The 27,223-nt window shown below is 33.6% G+C and overlaps 1 protein-coding gene across 1 annotated transcript; it reads left to right on the forward strand.

Moving 5' to 3' along the window:
- Positions 1-4,547: 4,547 nt before the first annotated feature.
- Positions 4,548-26,296, forward strand: Vps13D (vacuolar protein sorting 13D). The gene is made up of 51 exons (XM_088182483.1): positions 4,548-4,602; positions 4,874-5,012; positions 5,207-5,397; positions 5,465-5,647; positions 5,716-5,979; positions 6,046-6,216; positions 6,285-6,438; positions 6,504-6,685; positions 6,753-7,102; positions 7,163-7,316; positions 7,381-7,547; positions 7,608-7,806; positions 7,867-8,044; positions 9,217-9,373; positions 9,435-9,558; positions 9,626-10,113; positions 10,184-10,335; positions 10,742-10,918; positions 10,979-11,278; positions 11,336-11,617; positions 11,685-11,991; positions 12,064-12,220; positions 12,295-12,465; positions 12,537-12,783; positions 12,853-12,989; positions 13,468-13,999; positions 14,055-14,322; positions 14,382-14,740; positions 14,810-15,061; positions 16,159-16,487; positions 16,552-16,688; positions 16,753-17,047; positions 17,105-17,275; positions 17,341-17,673; positions 17,742-18,331; positions 18,392-18,614; positions 19,830-20,426; positions 20,494-20,676; positions 20,745-20,960; positions 21,026-21,256; positions 21,316-21,494; positions 21,552-21,896; positions 21,966-22,188; positions 22,275-22,634; positions 23,476-23,703; positions 24,049-24,417; positions 24,485-24,667; positions 24,755-24,929; positions 24,993-25,305; positions 25,366-25,632; positions 25,695-26,296. Exons 2-51 carry the CDS (start codon positions 4,916-4,918, stop codon positions 25,906-25,908), a joined length of 12,561 nt encoding a protein of 4,186 aa, XP_088038609.1. The 5' UTR covers positions 4,548-4,602; positions 4,874-4,915; the 3' UTR covers positions 25,909-26,296.
- The last annotated feature ends 927 nt before the right edge of the window (positions 26,297-27,223 follow it).

The raw sequence follows: 27,223 nt of genomic DNA on the forward strand, positions 1-27,223 counted from the left end.
TTTTGTTGTTTTATTTTTTTCCTAAAATGTTTCTTCCTTTATAAATGATAGAAAGGTAATTTTACACCAAAACAGCGCTAGTCCTCATATATCCAAGAAGGCGAAAGAAAAAGTTAATAGTCCAGTCAAATAAGGGTTTAACCTCGGAATGAAAGATAACAAGCTGAAATTTTGCACAGATCTTTGTTTTGGCGTTCTAAATATATGGTGAAAAGTCTCAAAAGATATCGTGTCTGCTAATCAAGATATTAAAGGTCAAAGGTCATAAAAATCGTTTTTTTGCAAATATCTCGCCTCATTTGCGTCGCATGTCATTAAATGTTAAACAAAACTTATAGAAAATAAAATTTTCTACAAGTTTGTTATAATTTATTTCTTCGTATGGTTAATGGTTTTCGATATATAGCGCGGGGAGTGGGAAGCGCGCATCCGTTTATAGGATAACGCTATGTAAACTACGGAGCCAGAGTTACCTGTACATTCTTCCACAGTTTCGTAGAAAACATCGCAAATTGTTATCTGCTGAATGAACCCATCTAAAGCATTATAACTTTCAATCTCCATATCTTCAAAAATCATCATCGATAATGCAAAAAGTAATACGTATGGCCTCTGATACTTCTTGCAAAAGCGGGACCATCCAACATTTTGTCGACAGAATTCGATGCATAAATTGTACTGAGAGCTTCCTTGATTCCGCTTCCATTCATTATATACCCTATGCATCCAATAAAAGACATAAGCATATGAAAGCCTCCTAGTTTCACAACTACTCTGGACAAGTCTGAGCTAGCATCTGAAGCTGCTACGATTTCACGTGCTTTTATGTACAACGGCTGATCAAAATTTATTAAGCATGTTCTTTGTTCATGTTTCTTGGCAGTGTTTATAGCACACTGTAATGTAGTGTAAATTGTGTCCATATTACTCACAGGATGATGAATAAAAGTAAGAAACAGAATCCGAGAAGTTACAAAGTTCTCATTGTTTTTTGTAAGTTTTTCAATAAATCCATTTCACCCTGGCAACGGTGAGATATTTTTCCACTTTCCGTACTTCCACAACAAATCAACTACATTAAATATTTGTTCGGTTAGTTCTTCTACATCATTAAAATCTTGAACTTGAATCTCTTGCTCAATCCGGGTACGACATGATTTTCATACACTAGAAGGGGTATATGTGATAGTGCTGCTAACTCCTTTGCACTTGGTTTTGTTGTAAATTTCTTTATGCGGTCATCAGATATAACTTCAGATTTTGGAGTTATTATTTTTATCATTCCCATTATATGAACAGTATTATAGCCATCAAGAGTATAAATATTTTTCTGCATTATCTGCTGCATACTGTACTAAGGCACTTGACTATGATGGTTGATTACGAGGCTGTGGGTGATAAACAGCTGAAATTTAACATTTTACAGTATCACTATATGAAGCGAAAAAACCTAAACTTGACAAAACATCCAAAAGTCTTTTTGGATGTTTGGCCTATCTGTATTTTTTCTATGAATAAATACAGATAGGCCTATTAATAACTGCGAAGAAAAGGACCGTTTTCGTATGAAAGTCATTATAGCATGACTTATAGCTGTGTATTTCGTTTTAAAATGCCCCGTCTTTCCTTTTCTGTTCTTTATAATAACTTCTTTCAGAAAATGTAATAAAGTTTTCGGAATTTCTTCATTAATATTTTACTCGGGGGCGGATAAGACTTGGTCTCAACAACAGAAGATCGAATATCTTCTCTAATAATCGCCGCAGCAGCTTCCATTACGCGCAAGTGCTCTTCTTCCGAAGTGCCTTTTTTATTTTCATACCAAGCTATGGATAAAACTTAAGCTTGAGCATCGCGAAAAGAAAAAATAGGGAATGATCCAATCTTCGTTATAACTATAATATCAGTTAAATATTTTTCTCTTAATTTGCAAATGATCTTCTTATCATCTGGTACATACTCCGTAAGGACATCTCTCAACTCTTTCAATTTTTTCGCACAAATTTCTTGTCGAGCAATATTTCATTTTTAATTCCTAATAATACAATGAAGAAAGTAATAAAATTATGGTTCAAACGACTTGCCGAGACCACTTTTTTCACGATTGTTTACTTTTTCAAAGCTTATACCAAGTTAAGCAGGTAGAAATACTCGCTGGATTCTATAAACGGATGTACGCCTCCCACTCTTCGCGCTATATCTCAAAAACGGTTAATGATACAAAACAAATATTATGTCCAAACTTGTACAAAATTTTATGCTTTACAAGTTTTGGGAAGCATCTAATGACGTGCAACGCATAAAACGCGAGATATTTGCAAAAAAACAAATTTTGTGACCTTTGACATTTGATATCTTGATTAGCAGACACGATATTTTATGAGACTTTTCACCCTGTCCTTAGAACATCAAAACAAAGGTCTGTGCAAAATTTCAGCTTGGTATCTTTCATTCCGAGGTTTAGCCTTTATTTCGCCTTATTTGACTGGACTATAATGGGTGTTCTTGGCAACTTCTTTCTCATACACCGTATTTTTCAGACATTGCTCCAAACGACTATTATCTATTTATTATATATCGCTGCAACAGTTTTAAGGTGAAAAAAAATATTTTGCAAAAACGGATATAAAAAACGAGAATTTATTGCATCCAAAAATACATTTTTCGAATCAGATTAACATATGGAGGATAATTATAGAAAAAGATGAAGAATACATAATTTAGTAAAAATATTACACATTTTAATTTTTAACTCATTTAACCCACACCTTAAAAAACGCAGACTTAGGGAGCAACCTGATGTCAAAAACAAATATAACTGCCCATTAATATTATTTACACCGGTTAAAAGGTGATTCAGTGGTGTAGTTACTAAGGTGGCCAGATTTAGAAAATATTTAAGAACGATACCAAAAAAATGGTCACCTCTGACGTCTTTGTTCGAGAAGGACGATCCTCCTCAAAGGGGGACGTCTGATCACCTTATATTTTGACATATACTTTTGAAACTTCACAAATTATGTCAGCTCCTCGTTGCTACCACAAAAAACATCTTTATGATTGGCACGTTGAGTAGCATTATGACTAGTGTCAAAGGAGCGTTTACGAGCACTATCTTCTTTGCAGCATCGTTAGGAATTAAGGACGCGAACGGCTCATTAAGCATCGACAGATTATCGATACCACAACATCATTGGAGAAAACAATGGAATTATAGCTCAAAATTTTTTTTAACTCCCGCTGGCATCTCTAGTTAACTTTCACGCGCTCATGCTATATGCAAGAGAGTGATGGGTGATTATATCGGACGGTGAGTATATCCCCTTTTCTCTAGCACGGATTCGCTTATACGTGTGCGAGCGAGATGGACAAGTGCGTGTGACAAAGCGAGAGAGCTAGGGCAAGCTGTCTCACGCTCTGAATCGCTCTGACATACGCATCAGACGGCGTTTCAATCATGCGTCAGCATTTTTGCCTGTCGTCGGGAGAACTACGTCAAAGCGCAGAATATTCCTGCGTTTCTCAATTATTTTTCGATTTACCAAGTATATTTAATATTTTTACTTCGTTAAATTATCTTAATAAAAACTAGCTTTAGCTTAAATAATATTTTTAGCGATGCCCGAAAAATATAATGATACAAATGAATCGGGTCTCGAATTTGAAGGAATTTGTAGAATTTCTCTCGGATAACGAAGAAGTGAAGATCGGAATCAGAGGAAGATAATGTATTGCAATTATAAAGTAGGTTCTTTTCACATTTATATTTGTAATTATTATTTATTATATAAGTAGTAATTACAATCTTTCGTTATTATAGTTCATATCAAATATGTCAGATTCATCGAAGTGTAATGAAAACACGGAACATCCGTATAATGTAAGTATGATATCAACATTTTGTTACGATAAAAAATATGGCAAATATATATTATTTCGCAGGAAACCGGAAAAATACAGAATAAAAGTTTGGGAAGCTGGAATATCTAAGCCAAGTATATACGGGCATGATCAATAATAAAAGAGAAGTTAATCAAGAGATGAGGCATCAAGAATATTAGAACAAAATATAACGGTACAAGAAGAAATATTACCACAGACAATTTTTTTTACATCTATTCCTTTAGCTCAATGTTTATTACAAAACGATTTATTACACTAAGGGCTAACAAGCCCGAAATTCCGAAGGAGTTCTTAAGGAATAAATTAAAAGAACTGTCTAGTAGTAGGTTTGGTTTTGATAATAACATATGCTAGGCGTCTTATGTTTAAAAAATTGTATTTTCGCATATCACTAATTTTGAAAAAGTATTTACTTTGTGGTGTGCAAGTATACGTTCAAGTTCGTAATAATGCGATTGAGTTAAATGAAATATGGATTAAAAATAATTAAAATGCAGGACAAATTATTTTATATTTCCCTATATTTTGCATAACTTTATATAACCACAAAATCAAATATATTTTTTTATTTAAAATAATTTAAAATTATATTATTATTTTCATATGTCAAAAAGGGGATTTATTATGCTAACGTATATCGCTTTGTTATTTACTTATAGCAACACTAAAATGACATTTGGTCGGTACGGAGTTTTCGAGGTTTGTGTTTATTATATATTATTGTTAAACTCTGTAATTCACTTATATAATTATAATAAATATTATTAAATATTTAAAAAATAGTATTAAATACTATAAAATGAACAATTGCTAGAACTTGTTAAGATGTATATTCGCTTAAGATAAATTTTAAATAGATATCTTCCAAAGTCCTATCGACTATCGTGCATTTATTTATTCTAACGTACGTCATTAGATTGTTGTTGAATCAAAATCGTGAATGTCTCATTTTTATGCATATTTTTTTCAGATTTACTAATGCTCCATATATTATTATATAAACAATTCCACGATGCTGGAAGGACTAGTGGCATGGATTTTGAACAACTATTTAGGGAAATATGTAGAAAATCTAAATACAGATCAGCTGAGCATAGCATTACTATCTGGTAAATTTATATAATATATATATGAATTAAAAATATTTAATTCACGATTGTCACTAATTTATATTTAATTCTACCCAATTAATTGCGTGATAATCTATGTATAGTGATGATCGTGAATATATTTGTATACGCAATTAAGTGTGTGATGTCATCCAATGACATCATTACTAAAACAAATCAATGTGTGTTTACAGGTGAAGTCGAACTTGAAAATTTGCCATTGAAGAAGAATGCTTTCAATAATTTGGGAATACCTTTACGAGTACAAGCCGGATTTGTTGGTAAAATTAAGCTTCAAATACCGCTTCGGCAAATAAGATCAGCGCCGTGGGTAATAATAATTGAGCAATTGTATTTAGTAGCTACGCCCATAAATTTATGCGAGGTAATTATTGTTTTTTAACAAATCATTTCTGAATATTGTGCAATTGAATGTTTTGTAAAATTTTTAGTGGAATAGTGACGTAGAAGAAAGTATTTCTCAAGAATATAAACTTAGTATATTAGATGCTTTAGAAGCACAATGGAGGGCCGAAACAGAATCACATCCAGAATCTGGATACTATGCTTCGAGTATTTCGTCTTGGATGAATTACGGCACAAGTTTAGTTACTAATATAATAGAAAATTTACAAGTATGTGATTTGATTATGTATGTTATATTATAGTAATAATTTTTATAAGTTTATAAAATAAATTTCAGTTGAAAATCAAAGATGTTCATATAAGATTCGAAGATAAAATAACGAGCGGCGAAAACAATGCATTCGCTTGCGGTATTATTATGGAGTCGTTCTCTGCCGAATCTTGCGATTCAGATTGGCAGAGATCGTTCACCACTTACGCTTCGAATCAATCGGCCGGACATTCTTTCAAACTGCTCGAATTGCAAAATATGGCTTTCTATTGGGATCAAATATCGGAACCCAGGGATTTTCTAGCCGATTTATCTCTCAGCGAACTCGCAGTAATTATTAATCTCTAATCTTTTAACATTTGTATTTATATTGATATTTTTAATGTATGATTTAAGGTTAAAATGAGCGAAATGTTGAAGACCAATCGTCACCAATTCATCGTCAGTCCTGTATCAGCAATGGCTCGATTAAAAAGAGAGAGATGCGAACAACCATTGAGATCTCGAAACAGACCTCGGCTTACATGTCATTTGTCTCTCGAAGAAGTTCCTATTATTTTATCAAATGTATTGGATAATATTGATTTTATAACTATTTTTTAATGATTGTATATAATGTTATTATATTTTTATAGAAGCAATATAATCAAATGATTAACGGAGTTCACGGCTTGAATACAATCGGAAGAATCCGTACCTTTCGGCAAATCCGTCCAAATGTGCCCGTAATGAAAAATGTCAGAGCTTGGTGGGTGTACGCTGTTAAATGCTACTTTCCGGAATATTTCTGTAAGTATCATTTTATTTTTATATTTAATATTATTTGAAAGAATGTAAAAAATCTATTGTTTTAGTTATGGATACAAAACCAACATGGGAAAGCTGCCTTTCTTCAGCGAAACAATGCATACGCTATGTAGACGTTTATACAAACTTGTTAAAAGTTCCGTCTTCTACTCTCACGCCCGATGTGAAGAACTTCAAAGACAAAGTCGAATGGAATCTTACTTATGAACAGCTAAAATTACTCAGAGAGGTTATATAGATGCTTTATATTGTATCGAATTGAATATGAATTGTGTTTATAATATTATTTTAAACAGTCGGCAATAAGACGCATTCCATCTAAGAGAAACAGTATACCAATAAACGAGCCGATTGTCGATCAAGAAAGAGCTCAAAGCCGCTCGATGCTGATGCAATGGTTCCCGCAATGGTGGGGCTGGTATAATGCAACTGTCGTCGAAGAGGAAGCGGCTAGCGTAATTAATAAATCGATTAATTATACTCCGGATCTTGAAGGAGAAATCTTAGACGTCATCGCCGATTCCATGGAGAATAACACAGTGCTGAAAAGAGACGCTGTTTTCGGTTCATTTGAGTTTAGTTTGGCAAAGGGAAGTCTACAGCTGTGCACTTCTATTATATCCGAAGCCAAAGAAGTATTTAATAAGTATGTGATTTGTTGCCGTATGCATTTGTATTGATAATAAAATATTGGAACATTTTATAGAAATATGCTACAACTTCATTTTGAGAATGTCGGATTCAGTATCGTTTTGCGGCCTCGTACTTCGTCTTATACGTTGAACGTCAATTTAGGTGCAATTTATCTTAAGGACTATATAACAGAAAATACGCTCTTTAAGACGCTAATATCGTCACAGGTGATTATTTTATCGATATTGTATAATTTATACTAGTTGTGATTATAATAAATATTTTTTATAGGGTACAATTAGAGACAATTTATGCAACTTAAGATTTTCCTCTGCTCCTCCGCCGACAGTTAAAACAATATTATCCAATAGCAATATTAGTAATCTGGCGAATTCTCAAGAATCATTGTTTCAACTTATATACGAAAGCAAACCTGTGAATCTTAGTTATGATTATAGGTATGTTAAGTTTTTATAAAACATATAATATATGAATCTTAAATTATTTTTATGTTGCAGATTGTATGTTAAATCTCAATCTTTAGAAATAGTATATAACGCTCAAGTCATTAAGTGGTTAGTTGATTTTTTCGCTGCCCCGCTTTCTTCTAACAACGAAAATAACTTAGTCGGACCAAATATATCGTATACGCAAGTCAAAAACACTACTAAAATGCATCTGATCAATCAATGGGAAAATATGTTACAAGGAGATACGGTAAAAATATCATATAAATATATTTCTTAATAAAACATTAATTTTAATTACGTTCATCAGACCGAAAGAAAGTCTTGGAATCTAGAGCTCGATATATCAGCTCCTCAGATATATTTGCTCGAGAAGTTCACCGATAAGAATGGTTTAGTGGCAGTCTTGGATTTCGGTAAAATGCATCTCACAAATGGCACTATTGAAGTTAAAGTTGATCAAGAGTGCACCGAAGATGATGATAACGGTATTATTTTTATTTAAATATGAAGTATACTTGTCCCAAGGGTGGATTCAAATAAAAATATATTTGTGAACAGAGAATAATAATTTCTATGGTAACTATTTAACTGATCCATGATTTGCTTCCTGTAATCGACGTTGCACGGTTGACACAAATATTTTCAATACCACTATTTTTCACTTTGGAGCAAATTTCTGGAGCTGTAAATCTTCTGTTTCTTTTACTAGATATTATTATACACTGATCTTGTTGCTTTGACGTTATCCTAGGTCTTGCATGATTTAGTCCTGTACTTTGAAATCTTTTAATCGCTTCATGCATTACCGTCTTAGAAATATTTCATTTTTGAGCAATGTATCGTTGAGTTTTGCTTTCCATATGAATAGTAATGATGCTTTTTTTTCATGTGTCAGATTATTTTTCCGCCCCGTTATAGCAAGAGAATTTAAACTTGAATGTCAGCAAAATCAAAACGTGTAAATGGTCGAATGAAACTAAATTAAAACCGGAACAAACACTCCAGATTATGGCTTTTAGTAGTTTCGAATGCATGTCAATAAAAGTGCAAAGAAAAAAAATTAAGCGAGTCATTAAACTTTCACTGACGCATAATTAACATCTGAACCGCTTTAGTCACTATATATTTTTAACTATTATTTAAAAGAAATAAGGGTGAATTCGTGACATGAATATGATTTCATATTTTGGTCTTAAACTTTTGACCGGCAGTGTATATTTACTGGTGAAAATATAACTTCACTAAAAAATACACATTTATACATTGCATGTAAATAAATAACGATAAGTTTGTAAATATAATAGTTGAAATCATATAATATTACTAGCATCTGCCAGATAAATTATATTTTCACTAGTGAAAATATATATCTACCGGTGAAAATGTATTCCGATATGATTTTACTGAAATGACATATTTTAAAAACTATTTTTGAGATTGATTCGAAACTGTTTTCTTTAGATTTTTTACCCGAGAATTTCTTGTTTAGAATCAGGGACGTCATTTAAGTGTTTTTCAGGGAGATCCAGGTATGAGGATAATCTAAGGACAAAGTTTTACATAAAATTTGTATCCACACTTTGACAAGATTATTATACAGAAGTTCATAAGTTATTCTTATGTTGTATCAATTATTGAACCAAAACTATGTATTTAGAAATGTTCATGACTCCTTGTTCAACGCCTCCGGGTAGTGAGGCCAGTGATATGAATATGACTGACTGTGGAGCTTCGCCGCTGCCTTCAGACACTCCTCAACCTCAACCAAACACTAGTTTGAATCAAGACGCTCTCTTACATAGACTTTATGATAGGTATATAATAACTTTGCTATAGATTCTTATATATATATTATACACATATAAATAATTTCAGATATAAAATAGAATTTAGAGACCTGCAAATTTTAATTGGAAAAATCAAAGACAATTGGAAGTTTTCGAACGTTAAAGGAACTTCTTCACTACATATAATCGATAGGTTTAATATATTGTTACAGGTACTTGTTATCATATATTGGTTGCATCTTATATTGTTATCTATGATTTACTCAATATAATTTGTAGATTGAAAGACGCGTAATATATACGAGTGATCCACAATATCCGAGCGTGACTTTGAGCGGTTCTCTGCCCGATTTAATAGTTCACATCAACGAACACAAATTGCTTTATATACAATCTATAATAGCTAAATTAAGTTCGACTCCGCAAAATATAAACGCTAGAAGGTTGTCTAATGAAACTCGATGGAACTTATCTCCGACGTACGACGACAGCGAAGAGCTATCCGAGAGTGAAATTACTGAAAAATCTTGCAATCAACTTTCGAGATTATTTATGGTGCAGTTTTCAATCGATCAGATGTCTTTGGAGATACAATCGAGAGGAAGAAGTATCGCTGAAGTTCAAGTGTGCGGTGTGAAAGCTGCTTTTACAAAAAGGATATACGATTATAACTTATCGCTCAGTGTGCATTCATTTTTGCTCGTTGACGCGCTACAAACTTACGGACCTGATTTCGAACTCCTGGTTGCTAGTCATAAGCACGTTGGGTCAGTATACTTATATTTTTAGAATTTTCTACTAAAGCTTAAATTTAATTATGCTTTAAAATAATAACAGGATGGATTCAGTATCCGGAAGTATCAGAGACAGTGAACCCACATCGCCAATGTCACCGTCGTCGCCTCCCGATTACACATTACGTCATCAACATCCACCGCCACCTGCTGCGCTAACTCAAGCTCTTCATTCGCTCAATACACAAAATTCAAGTTAGTATTAAACTTCAACTATAGTCTATTTATTTTCAACATTTTTACATGGTTTTAAATTTCTGCCCTGTAATCGGTCGGTCGCCCTGAGGGACGGTACCGATACGTGTAAGTATACAGGGCGGTATTGGTTTATTGTTCTCAATGTACGGTTATAGAGATTATTATCTTATTGCCCCTTTTTAATTATATACGTTTTATATGTTATAATCCTTGCTTTACTGTACATCTGTATCTTATTTTTATTTTATTTAAATAAATATTTTATTTGTTTTAATTCAGTTCTGTTTTTGCACACTGATTCTTATGATAAAATAAATATAATCTTTACAGATTTGAAAGCATAATCCCTTCAATATAATTTTAGCTTGCTGTGCACTTTACTAATTAAATAAAAATATTTCAGGTACTCGATTGTGTGTCAGCCCTGTAGCTGAAATTTACGACGTTCCCGCAATAGGTATCATCGATTCAGAAGCTCTGATTGTCATTGAACTGGTGGTAGTTACAGCAAACTGTCCGACGAATCAAGGAGAAGAATTGATCATTGCAAATATACTGTTTAACAATCTAGATATTATAGGTATTTTAATTAAATTATAATCACAATCATCGCCATACTAATTATCTTGTAATTGAATAGCGAATCAAGAAACTATCGTGGAATTGATTGGCTTTGCCAAGAGGATCACTTATAATCCGTATCTAGAGCATAAAGTCTCGGAAGATTTAGTTGACAGTTTGTTAATCTCTGAAAATATAAACAATCTTTCAAGTCCAAAAGAAAGCAATAAAGAAGAGCTTATCTTTAGAAGTGAAATCACATTTGATTTTCACCGTTTGAGCGTTTTATTATTGAGAGCTTCAATAGAAGACGGTAACGTGATCGGTAAAAAAATCGCCACTGCTACTATGAGCGACGCTAAGATCCAAGCGACTATAGGTATTATTTAAATTATATATTATGAAGGCTTAGAGTATTAATAAATTATTTTCATAGGTAATAAATCTTTGGAATTGACTGGATCATTGGGAGGTTTACAAGTCGTTTCTTTATGTCCTGGTACGACCATACATCAAAGAATATTATCGGTGGGTCACGATCCATTGATCATTAATGTTCCGACGTCAACTGATTTGATAACGTCACTGTCTCAAGAAATATATAGAGGATTAAGAGGAGATGTTCCGTCACCGGATGAACAAAAAGCGTTTTCTTTCAAAATTAACAAGACTGTCATAACCACGCAATCGGAAGAAGATATCAACTATAAAATAAACGGTATGATTCAATGGCTTATACAATAATAATTAATAATGTATTGCTTTAATTTCTTAATTTTAATTAGATAATGTTAAAGTCAACGTATATTTACACATGGCTTCTGTGTGGTACACGCATTCGGGTGTATTCATCGGAGAGATTCAGTCTTGCGCCTCAGAGTTCAAACAATACTTGTCCAACTTGGCTAGATCCATCAAAACGGCCGCTACCGGAATGGCCATAGGCTTAGTGAACCCGAGGGGCGAATATCACCATAATAATGCAAGAATGTCTGCTTCGACTGAGTGGATATCTCCGAGACGTCTACGATCCATTAGTCTCGGACCTCAAGAAGTTGAAGAACTGGATAACTACTCCAATATAATTTTAAAGTGAGATACAAATTTTTTAATGAAACATAATTTTTTAGAAGTATATTATTATTAACGCTCAATGTATTTTAGAATTGATATCATATTGGAGACACCTGTGGTTGTATTACCGAGATCTCCTTCCAGCACTGACGTGTTTGTAGCACGTCTCGGTAATATTTCAATAACAAACAAATCAGGATTAACTGACAATTATTTTATTAAGATTAAGGATATAAATGTCTATTCGGTTGGTGTACCTCAATAAATTGCATATTATGCCTCATGAATATCTTTACGAACCTATCAAAAATATGATTTCAGTTGGATATAGCAGATAGATTAAACAACTCCGAGACCGGATCTTCGATTGAATTAATCTATAAATGCGGTTCTTATGGCAAGCCAATTCTTCATGATACAACTATACATTTTAATATAGAGCATACGGAATCGTTTGACGAGTCTCAATTGATGAATAATCAACTCTTACAAGTGATTTACATTTATATAATATAGATTTTTATGTATTGCAATAGCTTACTTAATATTTTTTTGTGTCACAGATAAATGGGAAAGTAGTTACACCGTTAAAAGTATCAGCTACTCGTCAGCAATACGAGCAACTCTTAGAAACTATAAATAGTATAGCCGTTACGTTTCCAAATCAACCATCGGCGAATGAATCTTCCTCTTATAAGACAGATTCGACTGGAATCACGACATTAAATTTAGATCCGGAGTTGAGGGCACATATTATTAATACGTACACATCCAAAAAACCTCCATCTAAATCTTTACAATATGTTAAAGGTATTTATATATTAAAAATTGAAGTATGTAGTAGGTAAGTTTGATTGCTGATATACATTTTTTTTATAGTACATTATCAACTTCCTATATTCACGATTGAATTACGAGGTGATTTTGGCAAAGGAGAGCAAAGTTTAGTCGATTTATCATTCAGAGATTTCTTCGTCAAATATGAAAGGTGTCATCCTCATGAAACCAATATTGAAGTATGGTGTTTTATTTATAAATACATTGATGATCAAAAATTATCTGCTATTTGTTGCGTTTGACATTTAACTGACGGATCAGGTAGTCCCTACTGTTTAAGTTTGCTGATAATCCACAGAAAGGATATCTACCTTTTTTGACCGCAAAAATGACAAATCATATATTATATAACAAATTTAATTTTACTCACATTAACCTTTTGATTAGTGAGTTCTTTTTTCAGCTTATACATGGGAGTGGATTAATTTTTATGTTTTTTTTTCAAATTATTTGTTTATCTTATTAAAATATTTTATAGTATTATATTATGATTAGATGTAAATTAATTAGATTTTAATTTTGACAGATGTACAATTTAAAAATAATATTTGCTTAATATAGTAGCATATTTGCATTAAAAACTAAGGTCGGATAATTTTTGATCAGATCTCATAATCAAACCATTTTCTATATTATTATATATTGCTTAATTTATAGATGTCGTTGCGATCTATCACAATGGAAGATTTGTTGAGGGAAACGAATAGCAGACATCGATTCATGATGCTTTCGCATAAGAACTTGGTTCCCAAATCAGACTTCGTATCGCATTCCAATCCGGATTTGACTAACATCGACTCGCCCACTACTGAATTGGATAAGAATATTTATAGTACTAACGAGCGTAGAAACTCACTACCGAGTCACTTCAAGAAAAACTTATCTTTCGAAAAGTTGAACAAGAATCATTCTAAAACAAAGCAGAAGCAGCAAAAATTTTCGTTCCCTCAAGACAACCTCGTTTTGATATCGATCAAGATGGTCGAACCCGAACATCCGCTATTTGTAAAAAAATACAAGAGCGTTAGAAAATCTACCAAGATAAACTTCAATAGCTTAGATCTAGTGATTAGTATTGAAAGTTGGATAGTCGTGCTCGATTTCTTCGGAATGGGATCAGATGCAGATTCTACGTCAAGCAAAAAGTCCGAATTGATCAAACCTGAAGATACACTGCCTTCAGATGAATGTAAATATATATTTAATTATTTTTATAGTTTAAATAATGAAATTTTTTTTTTCAGTGATCAATAGTAACACAGAAACCGATATTACTGTGCAGTCTTTAAATGTCGTTTTATTGCGACCTCTTTATGAAGTTTGTAGAGCTAATATTTCAAGACTCAATGTCATCCTAGAAGATAGATGTAACAGCAATACAAATAACGGAGGCCGTCGTATCTCAGGAACATTGGGATCTATGTCACTGATTGATCTATCGCCGCACGGTTATATATGGCGAGAGAGATTTCTTTCGTCAGGAAGTGAAGTTTTAAACTTTCAATACGATAGGTGAGAGCTATATAAATATATTGAATAAGAATTGTTATATATCATTTTTTATTATATAGGTTTACTAAATCTGATGCATTACGAGCCGATTGCGATACTAGATTGTCAATTGAGATGAGCTCTATAGTGTTAGTCCATACTAAGAGATTCGTTAATGAGATTCAGGCATTCTTCCGCGAATTTTCGCAATTGAGAAGTGTATTGAGTCAGGCTAGGCAGAAAGTATCAGTAACGGCTAATTCTAAATTCACGAGGATGCAAATTCAGATCAAATGCTTATCGCCGGCTATTCTCATTCCTGTGAGCGGTAATAGTACTTCGTTGCTGGTGGCAGAACTTGGAAATCTGACTGTGAATAATACATTTAAAAAGACAGGATCAGAAGGGACAATAAGTGTCATCCGAGACATTGAGGATCGTATGTATTTTTTTGCTTTAATATCCGGATTGTTCAATCAGATTTAATAAATGTGTTGTTAATCAATAGCTGTACGAGAGCTCTTGGATGTGATGACGATCAATTTGGAAAACATGGATTTGTATTGTGGTGAAAAGTATCACTCAAACGAGGATTCTAGAGCTTCGAATATAATGAGAAAGTTTAACGAGAAGAAGAAGCAAATATATGCCAAAGAATTTGGGGCGTCTACTATTGTTTATAGACAAGGACCTTTCTTGTTGTCAGAGAAATGTGGATTGACTTTACAAGTCGAAAAAAATCTTGAATTCTACCATAACGGTTTGTATGATATACGAAAGGGGACCCAAAAATAATGAGACTCGGACTATTGATGGGAGGGACGCTAGATGAACGAGTTCTAAATGGTTGGGTGTTGTTAAGAGAATCAGTATGAATCGGTATGCGACGTTTCGTCGCCGTGAGAGCACCCATTTGTGCGTAGCATTATTTTTTTACTGTTTTGAACAATAAAAAAACGTTTGGACAAATGCATATTAGTACTTTTTAGAAGGTGATCAAAATTTAGTGTAAAAATATTGAAAAATAAAAAGTTACAAAGAAAGTCTCGTTGTTTTTGGGTCCCCCCTTGTATATACATTTACATACTTATCATTATTCATTTATATACTATGTATAAATGTTGCAGTGAATATCTATTTTTTAGTAATGCTATATTTTTTATGTTATATCTTACAGTGAATATGTATTTTTTATAGTTAAGTTATATTAAGTCGAAATACATTTTCACCAGTAGATATATATTTCTATTAGCGAAAATATAATTTAACTAATAGGCGCTAATATGCTGCTCTAAAATGTTTATGAAAGTCAATTTTACAGTTGCGAAATATTCATTTGCTGTTCAAACCCAAACCTAACTTACTGAAAGTTCTAAAACTAATCATAGTCCAAAATACAAACCAAGTCGCACCTCGCATATTGCTTCATGTTATTTTGCACTTGGATATCACACTATGTTTTAAAAATAAGATAGTTATTCTTACCAATATTACTACGGACTTCTGATATAAGAGTGTTGGCCAAAGTATATTCAAACCGAATTTTGGTCAATAGGAAAGCGCAAAAACAATTATCACTTCTCAGAAGTCAAAAATCCACTTCAAAAGCAATAAAATAGTGTCAGTGCCATTGCGCGACAGCACACGATTATATTGCTTTTGACGTGAATTTTTAACTTCTGAGAAAAGATAATTGTTTTTTGTGCTCTTCTATTGGTCAAAATTCGATTTAGATATACTCCCCTTTCATATACATATATTCAAATAAAAAGTTGTAATCTTATGTCAATGAACTAGCTTACTTATTTAGTTCAAAACATAATTCAATTTTGTGTTAATTTCTATAATATGTTACAGTTGCCGATATGAGTATACAAGGAACTTTAAAGACTCTCGATGGATCCATAGATTTGCAGCAGTACAAAGTGATCAAGGGACTCTTATCTCATAATCTTGGTGAAAACATAGACGATTTATACTTGGCAACGAATATACCATTATATTCCGATCAGAATGACGAGAAAATCTGGACTTTAACATCAATACGATTCGATCTTCTCAACGTGACTCTAAGACTTGAAACGCAACACAACGTATCGTCCTTGGCTTGCATAAATTTCATTAAATCACGCTTGTTAGTCGAAACGTTTTCTGACATGACCCAAGATATAGATTTAGTATCGCAGGTACTTAATTGTAATATATCATTAACTTAAGGATAAAATAATGACTGATTTATGTTCATCGCAGGAAATTTTATTATCAGACATCAGATTTAAAACCGATCCAGTCAATAAGAGATGTAATGTGTTTAGTAATATTGTACTACCGATGGGAAAAGCTGGAAATAAAAATACGCATTCCGTTCAAGCTGAAGTGCATGCGAGGTATTAACAATCTCATATTTTTCAATCGATCGAGAGAGTCGTATAATTTTTATTTTTATTACAGAAAACGCAAAGAACATTCCGCTTATACAATAATGGTGAATAGCATGAGATTGATGGCTATCATAGATTGGTGGCAGGCCGTAAACGAGTTCATTATGAGTCCGCCTATTGGAAGTGAACCTTCTTCGATGTCAATGAAACAGACTAGATATGTAGACGATAGTGGCAGCTTGAATTATAATAGATCTTCTCCTGTAAGCGAAGCGATGTTTGAGTTGAAGGTCAATATAACGGATTCGCAGATTGTTTTTGTTGAGGATACATCGCAGTGGGATACAAACGCTATTATATTGAAGGTAATTTTTATCATGCAGTACAATTTTACGGTATAACTAATATATTTATTATTTTAGAGCACGATTGTAATGTCGTATAAGCCAGGCAGCGAACCAAAACCTCTTTCGTGCGTTTTGAATCACTGTGAAGTGTTCTCTTGCGTCTTAGGCATGGAAGAAGAAACTGCTTTATCTATAATTGATCCTGTGACTCTACAAATCGACATGACTTCAACTAAAATCTTACAGGTAAATTCTAAAATTATTTTAGAGCGATTCATTTGTATTGGAAATTAATTCAACATCTTTCACAGATTCAATCACCACAATTATCTATCAGACTTTCGTATCACGATGTTTGCATGCTAATAAAGATGTTCCATTCTCTACCGCAACAAACTCGCAGTGCTAGAGCTGCGCACAATAACAAAGGTCTACCAGCTAATAAGAGCAAAGAAAACATCAATAAGCTGGGTGAATTGGGATTTTCTATAAAAGATTGTGAAGCGGCTTTATCAGCTTGCGACGACAATATAGAATGTGCTGCTGTGTGGCTTACGGAAAATTCAAGAATCTTACACTTTCAAAATCAATTAGTGCAACAGAATAGTGTAGCTTCAGATTCACAGTTTATGGAATCGTTTCAGGTGAGTCTTAATGAAATAATATGTAACTATAAATTGCTTTTTTTTTAATATATATTTTTATGTTGTAGGTTAAATCGGATTGTATATCCATATGCATCATTGACGATTGCCGCGACTCTGACGTTCCTCTCCTCGAGTTGTCGTTGTCGGATATGAATCTAATGCAAGATTTACGTTCAAATCAAGTCAATAGCATAACGCAAACACCTCTAAGTCCACCGCTCTGTTTAAGTCCTGTCTTTGAAATGCATAAAAAAGAAGACGAAAACGGTCCCGGCTCCGGGCGACTTCAATGTAAATTGACGAGTGATTATTACAACAGAGCTCTATCAGGATGGGAGCCGTTTATTGAACCTTGGAGCTGTGACGCGTCTTGGGATCGCAGCTTAACGACAAACTCTCAAACGAGCCGATTGCAAGTCGAGCTCAATTCCACCGAAACCCTCAACATAAACATCACCAGCACTCTAGTCGAACTATACAACTTGGTAAAAAACAACTGGACTCAAGATTACTATTCACTATCGACACGAGGGGAGAATTCGCCAAAAATGAGTCCACCGGGATACAAGCGAAGATCTCCGTTTGTGCCTTTTGCGCTGAGGAATTTATCCGGATATAAATTATGGTTCACCACCATAGTTACAACTGCTGATATGTACGTTATTAACGATACTATTGTAATGTTTATAATGCTAATCTTGGGCTTGTGTTTTAGTGTGAGCGAAAATATTGAACTGCCAGATCCTGATGAATCGTGGGTCGAAGTGCAGCCGGATGAAGTGGAGCCGTTTAAATTCTGCGAAAGAGGAAGGCAGAGGCATAGAGATTCGCATAAGCTACGACTACATCAATTGGGCGTCAGAATCGAAGGATGGAATTCGATTAGTCCTGTTTGCGTCGATAAAGTCGGAGTATTCTTCAGACATCTAACTCATACAGTGAGTATATATCTGTACTTTAATTATAAAAGTTTTTTTTTTGAATAACAAAAATATAGAATAGATTTAGAAACATTTTTAATGAATAGATTAAATAATTATCCAAGTACCTGAACTGAATGTTATCAATGCAACAGAACTAAACGTAGATATAAAATTTTAAGACCGGGAACAATGTTATAAATAAGTTGATGGCATCAAAATATATGTAAGATTCTCTATTTAATCTTTAATAAGTACATCTGCAGCTTCTAATAATAGATTTTCAAATGACGCATATTTGCGTCATCGGCTCTCAATGATAGTTTTACAAATTACACTTGTTTTTTTAAGTTTTTTAGATGTTGAAATGATGAAACGTACAAATTCTAATGAAAGTTTAACTAGGTATAGATTAAAAATATGTATGACTTGTACAAGAAGCGTGCCTAAATTTTTGAAATATTGTAAGCAAGGTTCTGCAAACATAGAAATAAACGAATATACTTTCCTGCAAACATTCAATAAAATGATTAGACAGTGTGAAGTGGAAGAAGTACTTGAAAAAGTTGAGACTAGGATTTGCAATACCGGGAGTACCGATACTAGTAACACCGGTATTGAGGCAAACATTGACTTTCGATACTACATATATAACATCTGCATTTTTAAAAATAGTTTTTTCGATAATATAATGAATGAATGAAAGTGAAGAAATAAATGGGACAGAATGGTTTTTGTACACAGTTGATTTTTATTGGTACTCGTAGATAACACAATAAAGGATCAGCGTATAAAGTATTTTTAAAAGTACCTGAATGTAAGGAAGATTGTTTAAACGTTTCTTATTCTTTGAAACACAAACTATTCATAAATAGTCAGATGGATAACTGGTCATAAATGTCGGCAACTTCAATCGAAATTTGATCTGCTTGTTTATTATACTTCCAAAAATAAAAACATAAAGAGGACAATAGTTACTACATCTTTATTCAATGTCTTCAAAGAAAATGTTCCAACTTTTAATTTTTTCGCAAAATTCGCAAGCATATATTAACATTCAACAATATATTACAACATAAACTTAGCAATAAAGCTTTGAATGAATGGACATCTATCGGATAAGACCGGTATTACCTGTTTTTTCTCTCGGTAATACCGGTATTAATAATACCTAAAAATGAAACGCATTCTGAGTTGTTATAAACTTGTCTTAAATATTATTTTAATTTTCAGAAAAGCGATGTTGAAGCGCGACTCGTTTTCTCCGTGACACTTGAGGGTTCGGCCCGTAAGCTAGTAACAGTCCGCTCAGCTCTCCAGCTCGTGAATTGCTTACCGACAACGATAGAAGTTCGCGCCGATAACATAACACCCAAGAACTTGGGCGCCGTGTGGTCTTCAGCGGCCACAAAGTCCGTTCTTGTCAACAGCGGTGAAACTTGGTGTGTTCCTCTATCGCACAATCCAACTCCGATGTGGATTCGTCCCGTGTATCGCAATTCTACTTCACCAACCATAACTCCGCCGTCGTATCTTTACTGTGCTCAACCACTCGATTGGAGACTCGCGGCTCGGCAAGGACCTGATGAATGTTTGCAAATACCACACGTGTGTCATTCGAACACGCACACATCGTTCAGATTTTGCTGCATATTAAGAAGAGAGATGTTTCCGTTAGAGAAAGGCATTCCTCAACCTGGGCATACTATAATATTAAAGTCGCCAGTGCGAATTGCAAATTTACTACCTATAGAACTTAATTACAAATTAGGTCAATCCGATCTGATCACGAATAGTATAGCACCAGGACAAACAGCTCCTTTATTACAGGTATTATATAATTAATACATAGATATTTACGTATTGCTTTGATACTTTATTGTTAATTTTATCTTAGGTTGATGTTCAAAAAATGATTGAAATAGCAATATATTTAGAAGGCTTTCCAGGAGTTGCTTTGCTTTTGATTCCGCCAATGGCAATTGATTCATTTTCATCACGATTAAAACTATCGGATACTTCTGGGAGAAAATTGTCGTTGAATGCATATGTTTCTATTAAACGAACAGATTCAATAAAGGTATAGTTTTTTAATATAAAAACCTAATAATAGTGTATGAAATATTTAATAAATAAAATCAATTTTAGATTTCTATATCGGCTCCATTTTGGATCATCAATAGAACTGGTATTCCGATTGTCTTTCGACAAGAAGGTGTACCGACTGAGACTGCTGGGCAATTTGAAGAACATGAAATAGCACGAATGGTCGCTCCTCTACTCTTCAGCTTTGCGGATTCAGACGGAAGTCCGACCGTCGTCGCCAGAGTTGGAGCAGGCGTAATCCATAATGGAACACCTCAAGTATAATTTATTTATATTATAATTTAATTTATAAGATTATTATATTATTGTATTGTTCGGCATAGTGGTGCTCACCATTTGGTTTGAGTCCTGGTATCATGGTGCGAAGATTAGTCGTGAGCAATATCAATACAATCGGTGGTAGTGAAAGGATATTATTAGTCGGCATTGCTATAAGACCAGGAAGGGGACGATACCGTCACACAAATATCTGCACCATCTCTCCACGGTTCCAAATACACAATAACACATCATTCCATCTGCAATTTGCTCAGAAATGTTACGCTACTTCCATTGTAAGTATTTTGAGTGATTTTCAATAAAGAATCACATTAATTATGTATATAAATCACAGCTGGATCCAGCGGCTATTCCGACTTATATTGACACTACTCCGAAATGCTCGATACCGTTTCATTGGCCCAATCACGATCAGGAGCCGCTGCTTTGCGTCAAAATCATGAGCATTCCTAATTGTAACTGGTCTGGGGGATTCTCGATTGATACAAATCATTCCCTACATATAAATATTCGGTAATATAAAATATAATATATAATCTATTAAATGATTCTCAATAAATTATTTTACAGTGATAGTAATGCAGTCTCATATTTTTTGAGACTCGAAGTCATACTACAAGGGGCGACATTCTTCATAGTCTTCACCGATGCGGATACTATGCCGCCGCCGATCAGAATAGATAATTTCGCATTCGTTCACTTGCACTTCCATCAGACGGGATGTAAAGAAGAGTCGCTAATAAAGGCGCATAGCTCGAAACCGTGGGCTTTAGTGGAACCGTGTGGAGCTACTGTTTTAGCCATTAGAGCGCCCGGAGGAACTAGGACTACGGTCAATCTACAAAAATTGGACGAGACAAAGTCGTTGAGCTATCAAAATTTTATATACATAGCTTTCACAGGCACTCATCAAAAGTAAGTTATTTATTTATAATATATTTTATTCAGTTAAAAAATCCGCGATTTTTATTTGTATGTTTATAGCAATATTCATCCATCGAAAGTTAACGCTGTTGAAAATTCACAATTAGTATTAGAAGTTGCTAGTGGGCCTTCATCTTCGGGAATAGTGTTTCTTGCTAAAAAACGAGACGGGGAAAGAGCTCAATTGTGGCGATTGAATAAAGACGGACACTTGTTGCACGAAGGGAGTTCGCCTCCTCAACCGGCAAACGCACCGCCGGATGTCAATGCTCCTCATGCTTTAGTAAGTAAAAATAAACACTTCAATAATAATAAATTTATTAAATATATAGGTTTTAGACATTGCAGATATTTTATTAAATGTTATAGGTTTTAGACATTGAAGGCTCTGCTCCGCAGCCCAGGACTATGGTCGGACTGTGTGTCCGAAGAGTCCATCCTCGTCGCTCCTCTACACAGACGTGGCGCTTCACCTATGACGGACAATTGTGCTGCGCTTACAATAACATGATTGTTCAACCGTTGGATGGATTTTTCGGTCTAAGAGAAGGCAACCGAGCTGTTCTAGGTCTTCCTGGACCGCCTGGACCTAATATATTACCGAACGGATTGCCAATAGAGCATGCCGTCTCTAGTCAAACTCTGAGACCAGGCTCTGGATTCTTACAAGTCACTGTCACCACTGATGGTCCTACGAGAGTTATAAAGATCACCGATGTTGAACAACATGTACGTATGATTTTAAATATCTTATATATAATTGTTCTAGGACGTTGCTTCCGGATGCGTAAACTCCGTTGGCCAGCCGAACCAGTATCTATTGTGTTGTACATTAGATAAATAGTTCTGTCATATTTTCTTAAACAACTTGCGACGTTTTAGATCTAGCTAGCCAAAGTGATCCACCTATCAAAAAATAGTAATTAAATATAATATGTGTAGATCTACAAGTTATTATATTAACCTTATATCGGATAGTATTGCTTAGTTTTCATCCAGGTACTCGCAGTTGGTGGGCGCATTGTGGTCTAACAACTATAAAATTAAATTTAAATTATTAAATTTAAATTTATAGATATATTTAAAAAATAATTTAGATATATTTATATATTGAATTTTAGAGATAACAATTAATTGTTTTTGTAAATATATATTTTTTTATGTATTTTGTGAATATTTTTTTCTCTGTAGAGTGAATTAGCGTAAAGCTGCTATCCTCTGCTCATGTATTAAAAATATGGTTTTGGTTGTGAAAATGTTTATATTGGAATTTCAGTAAATTAGTTAAAATTTTTAATTAAATTATTAGCTGAACTAGCCTAACCGGTTAATATCAAATACATAAAATTCCCTTTATCTCATTTATAATTCACCATATTGAGAATAGTTAAAATATTTGCTATCAACAATAAAATATTTTTAAAAAATCGGAACGAATCAAAAATAAAATTTAAAACCCAAAAAGTCGAGGGTCCGGTATTTACACACACTCACAAGCTGCGGTATCTCATGATAGTGAGGGACCGACAGCTTAGTTATTTCTAGCTTGTATTATATATTAATATTTTAGGATAACACCGTTGAAAGCAGCTCTAAAGATGTCAAGGAAACTGATAGGAATGCAAAAGAAATACAAATAAGAGTGGCCGTGGGCGGAATCGGACTTTCTTTGGTTTCACAGTTTCCAGCTCAAGAGTTACTCTTTTGCTTATTTTCTGGTATTTTATTGGAAGGTATTTGCGGATCGCAAGGACAGAAATTAAATCTTAGCATACAAGATATTCAAATCGACAATCAGGTATGTTACGTCAATATCTTTTTCTTTTAAAATAAATGATTTAAAATTTATATATTACTTCAAATGCAGACTTGTCCAATATAAAGTTTTTAAAGTAAAAATAGAAACACAATCAGAAGCTAGGGTGTGCGATTGGTCATGCGATTATCCATTACAATAAGTTATTTTAATGATGATGATTGTTTTTTATTTAGTGTAATGACAGTTAGTGTAATTTTACATATAAATCTTGATGAAAAAAATACAAAATTGTTTGTACAATGGTGTTTTTTTTTACATTTTTGCTTCTAGTTGTCATATTTATTCATTATGAATAATAAATTTATTTATACTGTTTTTTTATAGTTGTTGGGAACACAATGTCCAGTATTATTGCATACAATAAAACCGAGAGGTTCGAATAGCAGTGGCCGATCCGGAACTCTACCGGCAATTAATTTATCTGTAGAAAGAGTAGCATCTCCGCCAGAAACCAAATACAACGCTCACATATTCAAACATTTCATAGTGTCTTTAAGACCGATTGCTATACATTTCGAAGAGAAGCTACTCCTGAAGCTGTGCTTATGGGCCGGTATCGGTGGAACTGAAAATACTTACGAAAAGGAAGAAGCCGACGAAACCGATTTTGAAACTCAGAGGATATTGACTGAAATTACGGCCGTTCATGCTAAACGTTATTATTTCGGCGTTTTACGGCTAATTCCAAATCAGGTTTATATTGATAATGTTATTTTCAAGTGTTTATTTTGTAATAATGTAAATTTGTTTATTGTTGTAGATACGTTTGAGTATGCAAACTGCCAGTAAACTACCGCCGAGTTTAGCGGCTATCAAAAAACGATTGGGTCTTAGATTGATCAAGTTTGAAGACGCTGGAGTTGAACTAGAGCCGTTTATTCGCTATCATCCATTTGAAACTAGTCAATTTTTATGGCATTCCATTGTGAAGCACTATAAAGACGTAAGTACTATGAAATTCAGATCACTACTATGAAAACAATTATTTCTGTATTTCCCACTTTCATTCATTATACTGATTATTTTTTAGGAATTGAAATGGCAAGCAGCTATCATATTAGGTTCAGTCGATTTCTTAGGAAATCCTTTAGGTTTCGTACAAGATGTGTCTGATGGAGTATCAGGTTTGATTTACGAAGGAAACGTCGGCGCTTTGGTCAAAAACGTAGCTCATGGAATATCAAATTCTGCTGCTAAAGTATCAGGTATTATTCTCTATTAATGTTTCAATAGAGTAAATTAGATGTGATATGTAATGTTAATTTTAGAATCTCTCGGTGATGGCATCGGTCGAGTTATCATGGACGAAGCGCATGAAGAGACTAGAGCTCGCATACGTGGGACTGGTGAAGGCGGTGGTACAAATCATTTAGTTGCTGGTCTCCGCGGTTTAGGTCTAGGCTTACTGGGCGGCGTTACGTCTCTTGTTAAACATACTTATGAAGGAGCAGCTCACCAAGGATTGCCTGGATTTTTTACCGGAGTCGGCAGAGGATTAATCGGCACTGTCACTAAACCGGTCGTTGGAGTCTTAGATCTCGCAGCTGAGACTGCGGCTGCCGTTCGGGATACCAGTAGAAGGTATGTTTAATTAAATAAGTATCAAGAAATATTTTTGTATTTTATACTATATTTTAATAGATCTGATCGATGGATTCCTGAACGTTGCCGCCCACCACGTTCTCCAATGGGACCTGGAGGATTACTACCTCGCTATTCATTAATGCAAAGCAATGGACATCAGTATTTATATATCATCAATGAACGAGATTATGAAGAAGAGTTTTTGGCTTATGATTGCATTCGCGGACAATCCTCCGATATTCGAGCACTTATATCTACACGTTATTTCCGAGTATTCACGTGCACTAATGGAGAACCGCACATTGTTATTGAAGCACACTTGAGGTATTATTTGTTTTTGATTATATAATTTATAATATTACACTAACATCTGCATATTTTTTTAGTAATTTGGTCAGTTGCCAAGCCGTGACAAACGCATTGGGCGAAAGTTATATTGAATTGACCGTGAAAGTGGACGGCACTGGAGGCTTAGGAGTCAGACGTCCTCAAGTCCAGTGCGATACGCCCGATTTAGCAAGATGGGTGTCTCACCAAGTTAATTATGCTAAATGTATGTTCCACGAAAAATTGTTCACACTGCAATGTATCAATGATTGAATTTTGAAAATTAACCTGACGTAGTTATTATTTATTTTAATACAATGAAAAAGACACGCCTATTATTTTTTGACATATATTGGAATGGTTTTTTTTTTTTTAATTTTATATTTTTTTCTAATTAATGGAAACTATTTGTAAGTTTAGTCTCAATAAAATTCCAGTTGTTTCTACAATATTTACGCTAAGTACCTACCAAAGTTTAGACCCAAGACTTTTTTAATTATTGAATTTACGATTCTTTTGTAGATTAGGGATTTGTATGGTGCTACGATATTATAATAAGCTAATTTTATTTTTTGAAGAGGTTGTATATAGTATTTATTTGTTGTTCTATATTGTGTGTTTAAAGTTTGTTGAATAAAGTTGAGAAAAAATATATACATAATAACTCGTTTTATTTATAAGATAATACTGACTAAAAATACATCATATTATTTGCACTTCACCTCTCTAGTGCTAACGCATAGATAAAACAATAATGATAAGAAAGACAACACAGTATTTATAATTCTGAATATAATAAGCCTAGAAGTTACTGTAATGAAAAATAATAGTTTTTTTATAAAATTTTAATGTTTTAGGACAGTGGTTATCATTATTTTTTTAATTATATACCTATTCCCTTCTACTCCTAAAAAATCTATAACTTTTATTGTTGCTGTTATTCCAAACTTATATGTTGCAAATAAATTAATAGCAATGGAATGGCAAGAAGTGTAACATCAGAATCCTTACAATAAGCGTGCGTCATAATGAAGATTTCTACTAAAAAAAGAGAACAGACTCAATTATTATATAAAGTTGTAGAGGATTTTACATAATTGCTTAGTAGAAAGCGACAATAAAACAATATGTTTTAACAAAAAAAACTACTTTACCGCACTAGACATTTATACAATTTATTTGTGATCTTTGAGACACACAAGTATTGATACTTGTACATTTTGTCGACGACGGAAAGTGACAGTCTTTTCCATGGGGGGGGGGGGGGGTCAAAATGTTTCCAGTCAATGGTTGTTTTTTAATATTTACATTTCATTAAGATTCGTAGTATTTCATTAAATGACATGCATTTTTCTGGCCGAATTCCCTGTTTAGGAATCGTGCCATTGTAATGGAAAGGCTCGGTTATATTAAGACTTTTTACAACAATATTACGACTTATAATAAGTGAGAATCGAATGAAGCATATCTAAACTGAATTTTGACCAATAGGAGAGCGCAAAAACAATTATCCCTTCTCAGAAGTCAAAAATCCACGTCAAAAGCAATAATTTGATTTTATTGCTTTTGTATTGACCACACACAGATG

Source organism: Plectrocnemia conspersa, unplaced genomic scaffold (genome assembly GCF_051122295.1).
Source record: "Plectrocnemia conspersa isolate PC_06_02 unplaced genomic scaffold, ASM5112229v1 ptg000003l, whole genome shotgun sequence".
NCBI lineage: Eukaryota > Metazoa > Arthropoda > Insecta > Trichoptera > Polycentropodidae > Plectrocnemia > Plectrocnemia conspersa.

Coding starts and splice junctions, on each gene's coding strand:
- Vps13D (XM_088182483.1), top strand. CDS start 4,916: ATGCTGGAAGGACTAGTGGCATGGATTTTGAACAACTATTTAGGGAAA. Junction 6,439..6,503: donor CTACTTTCCGGAATATTTCT/GTAAGTATCATT, acceptor CTATTGTTTTAG/TTATGGATACAAAACCAACA. Junction 20,427..20,493: donor AAACAGCTCCTTTATTACAG/GTATTATATAAT, acceptor ATTTTATCTTAG/GTTGATGTTCAAAAAATGAT.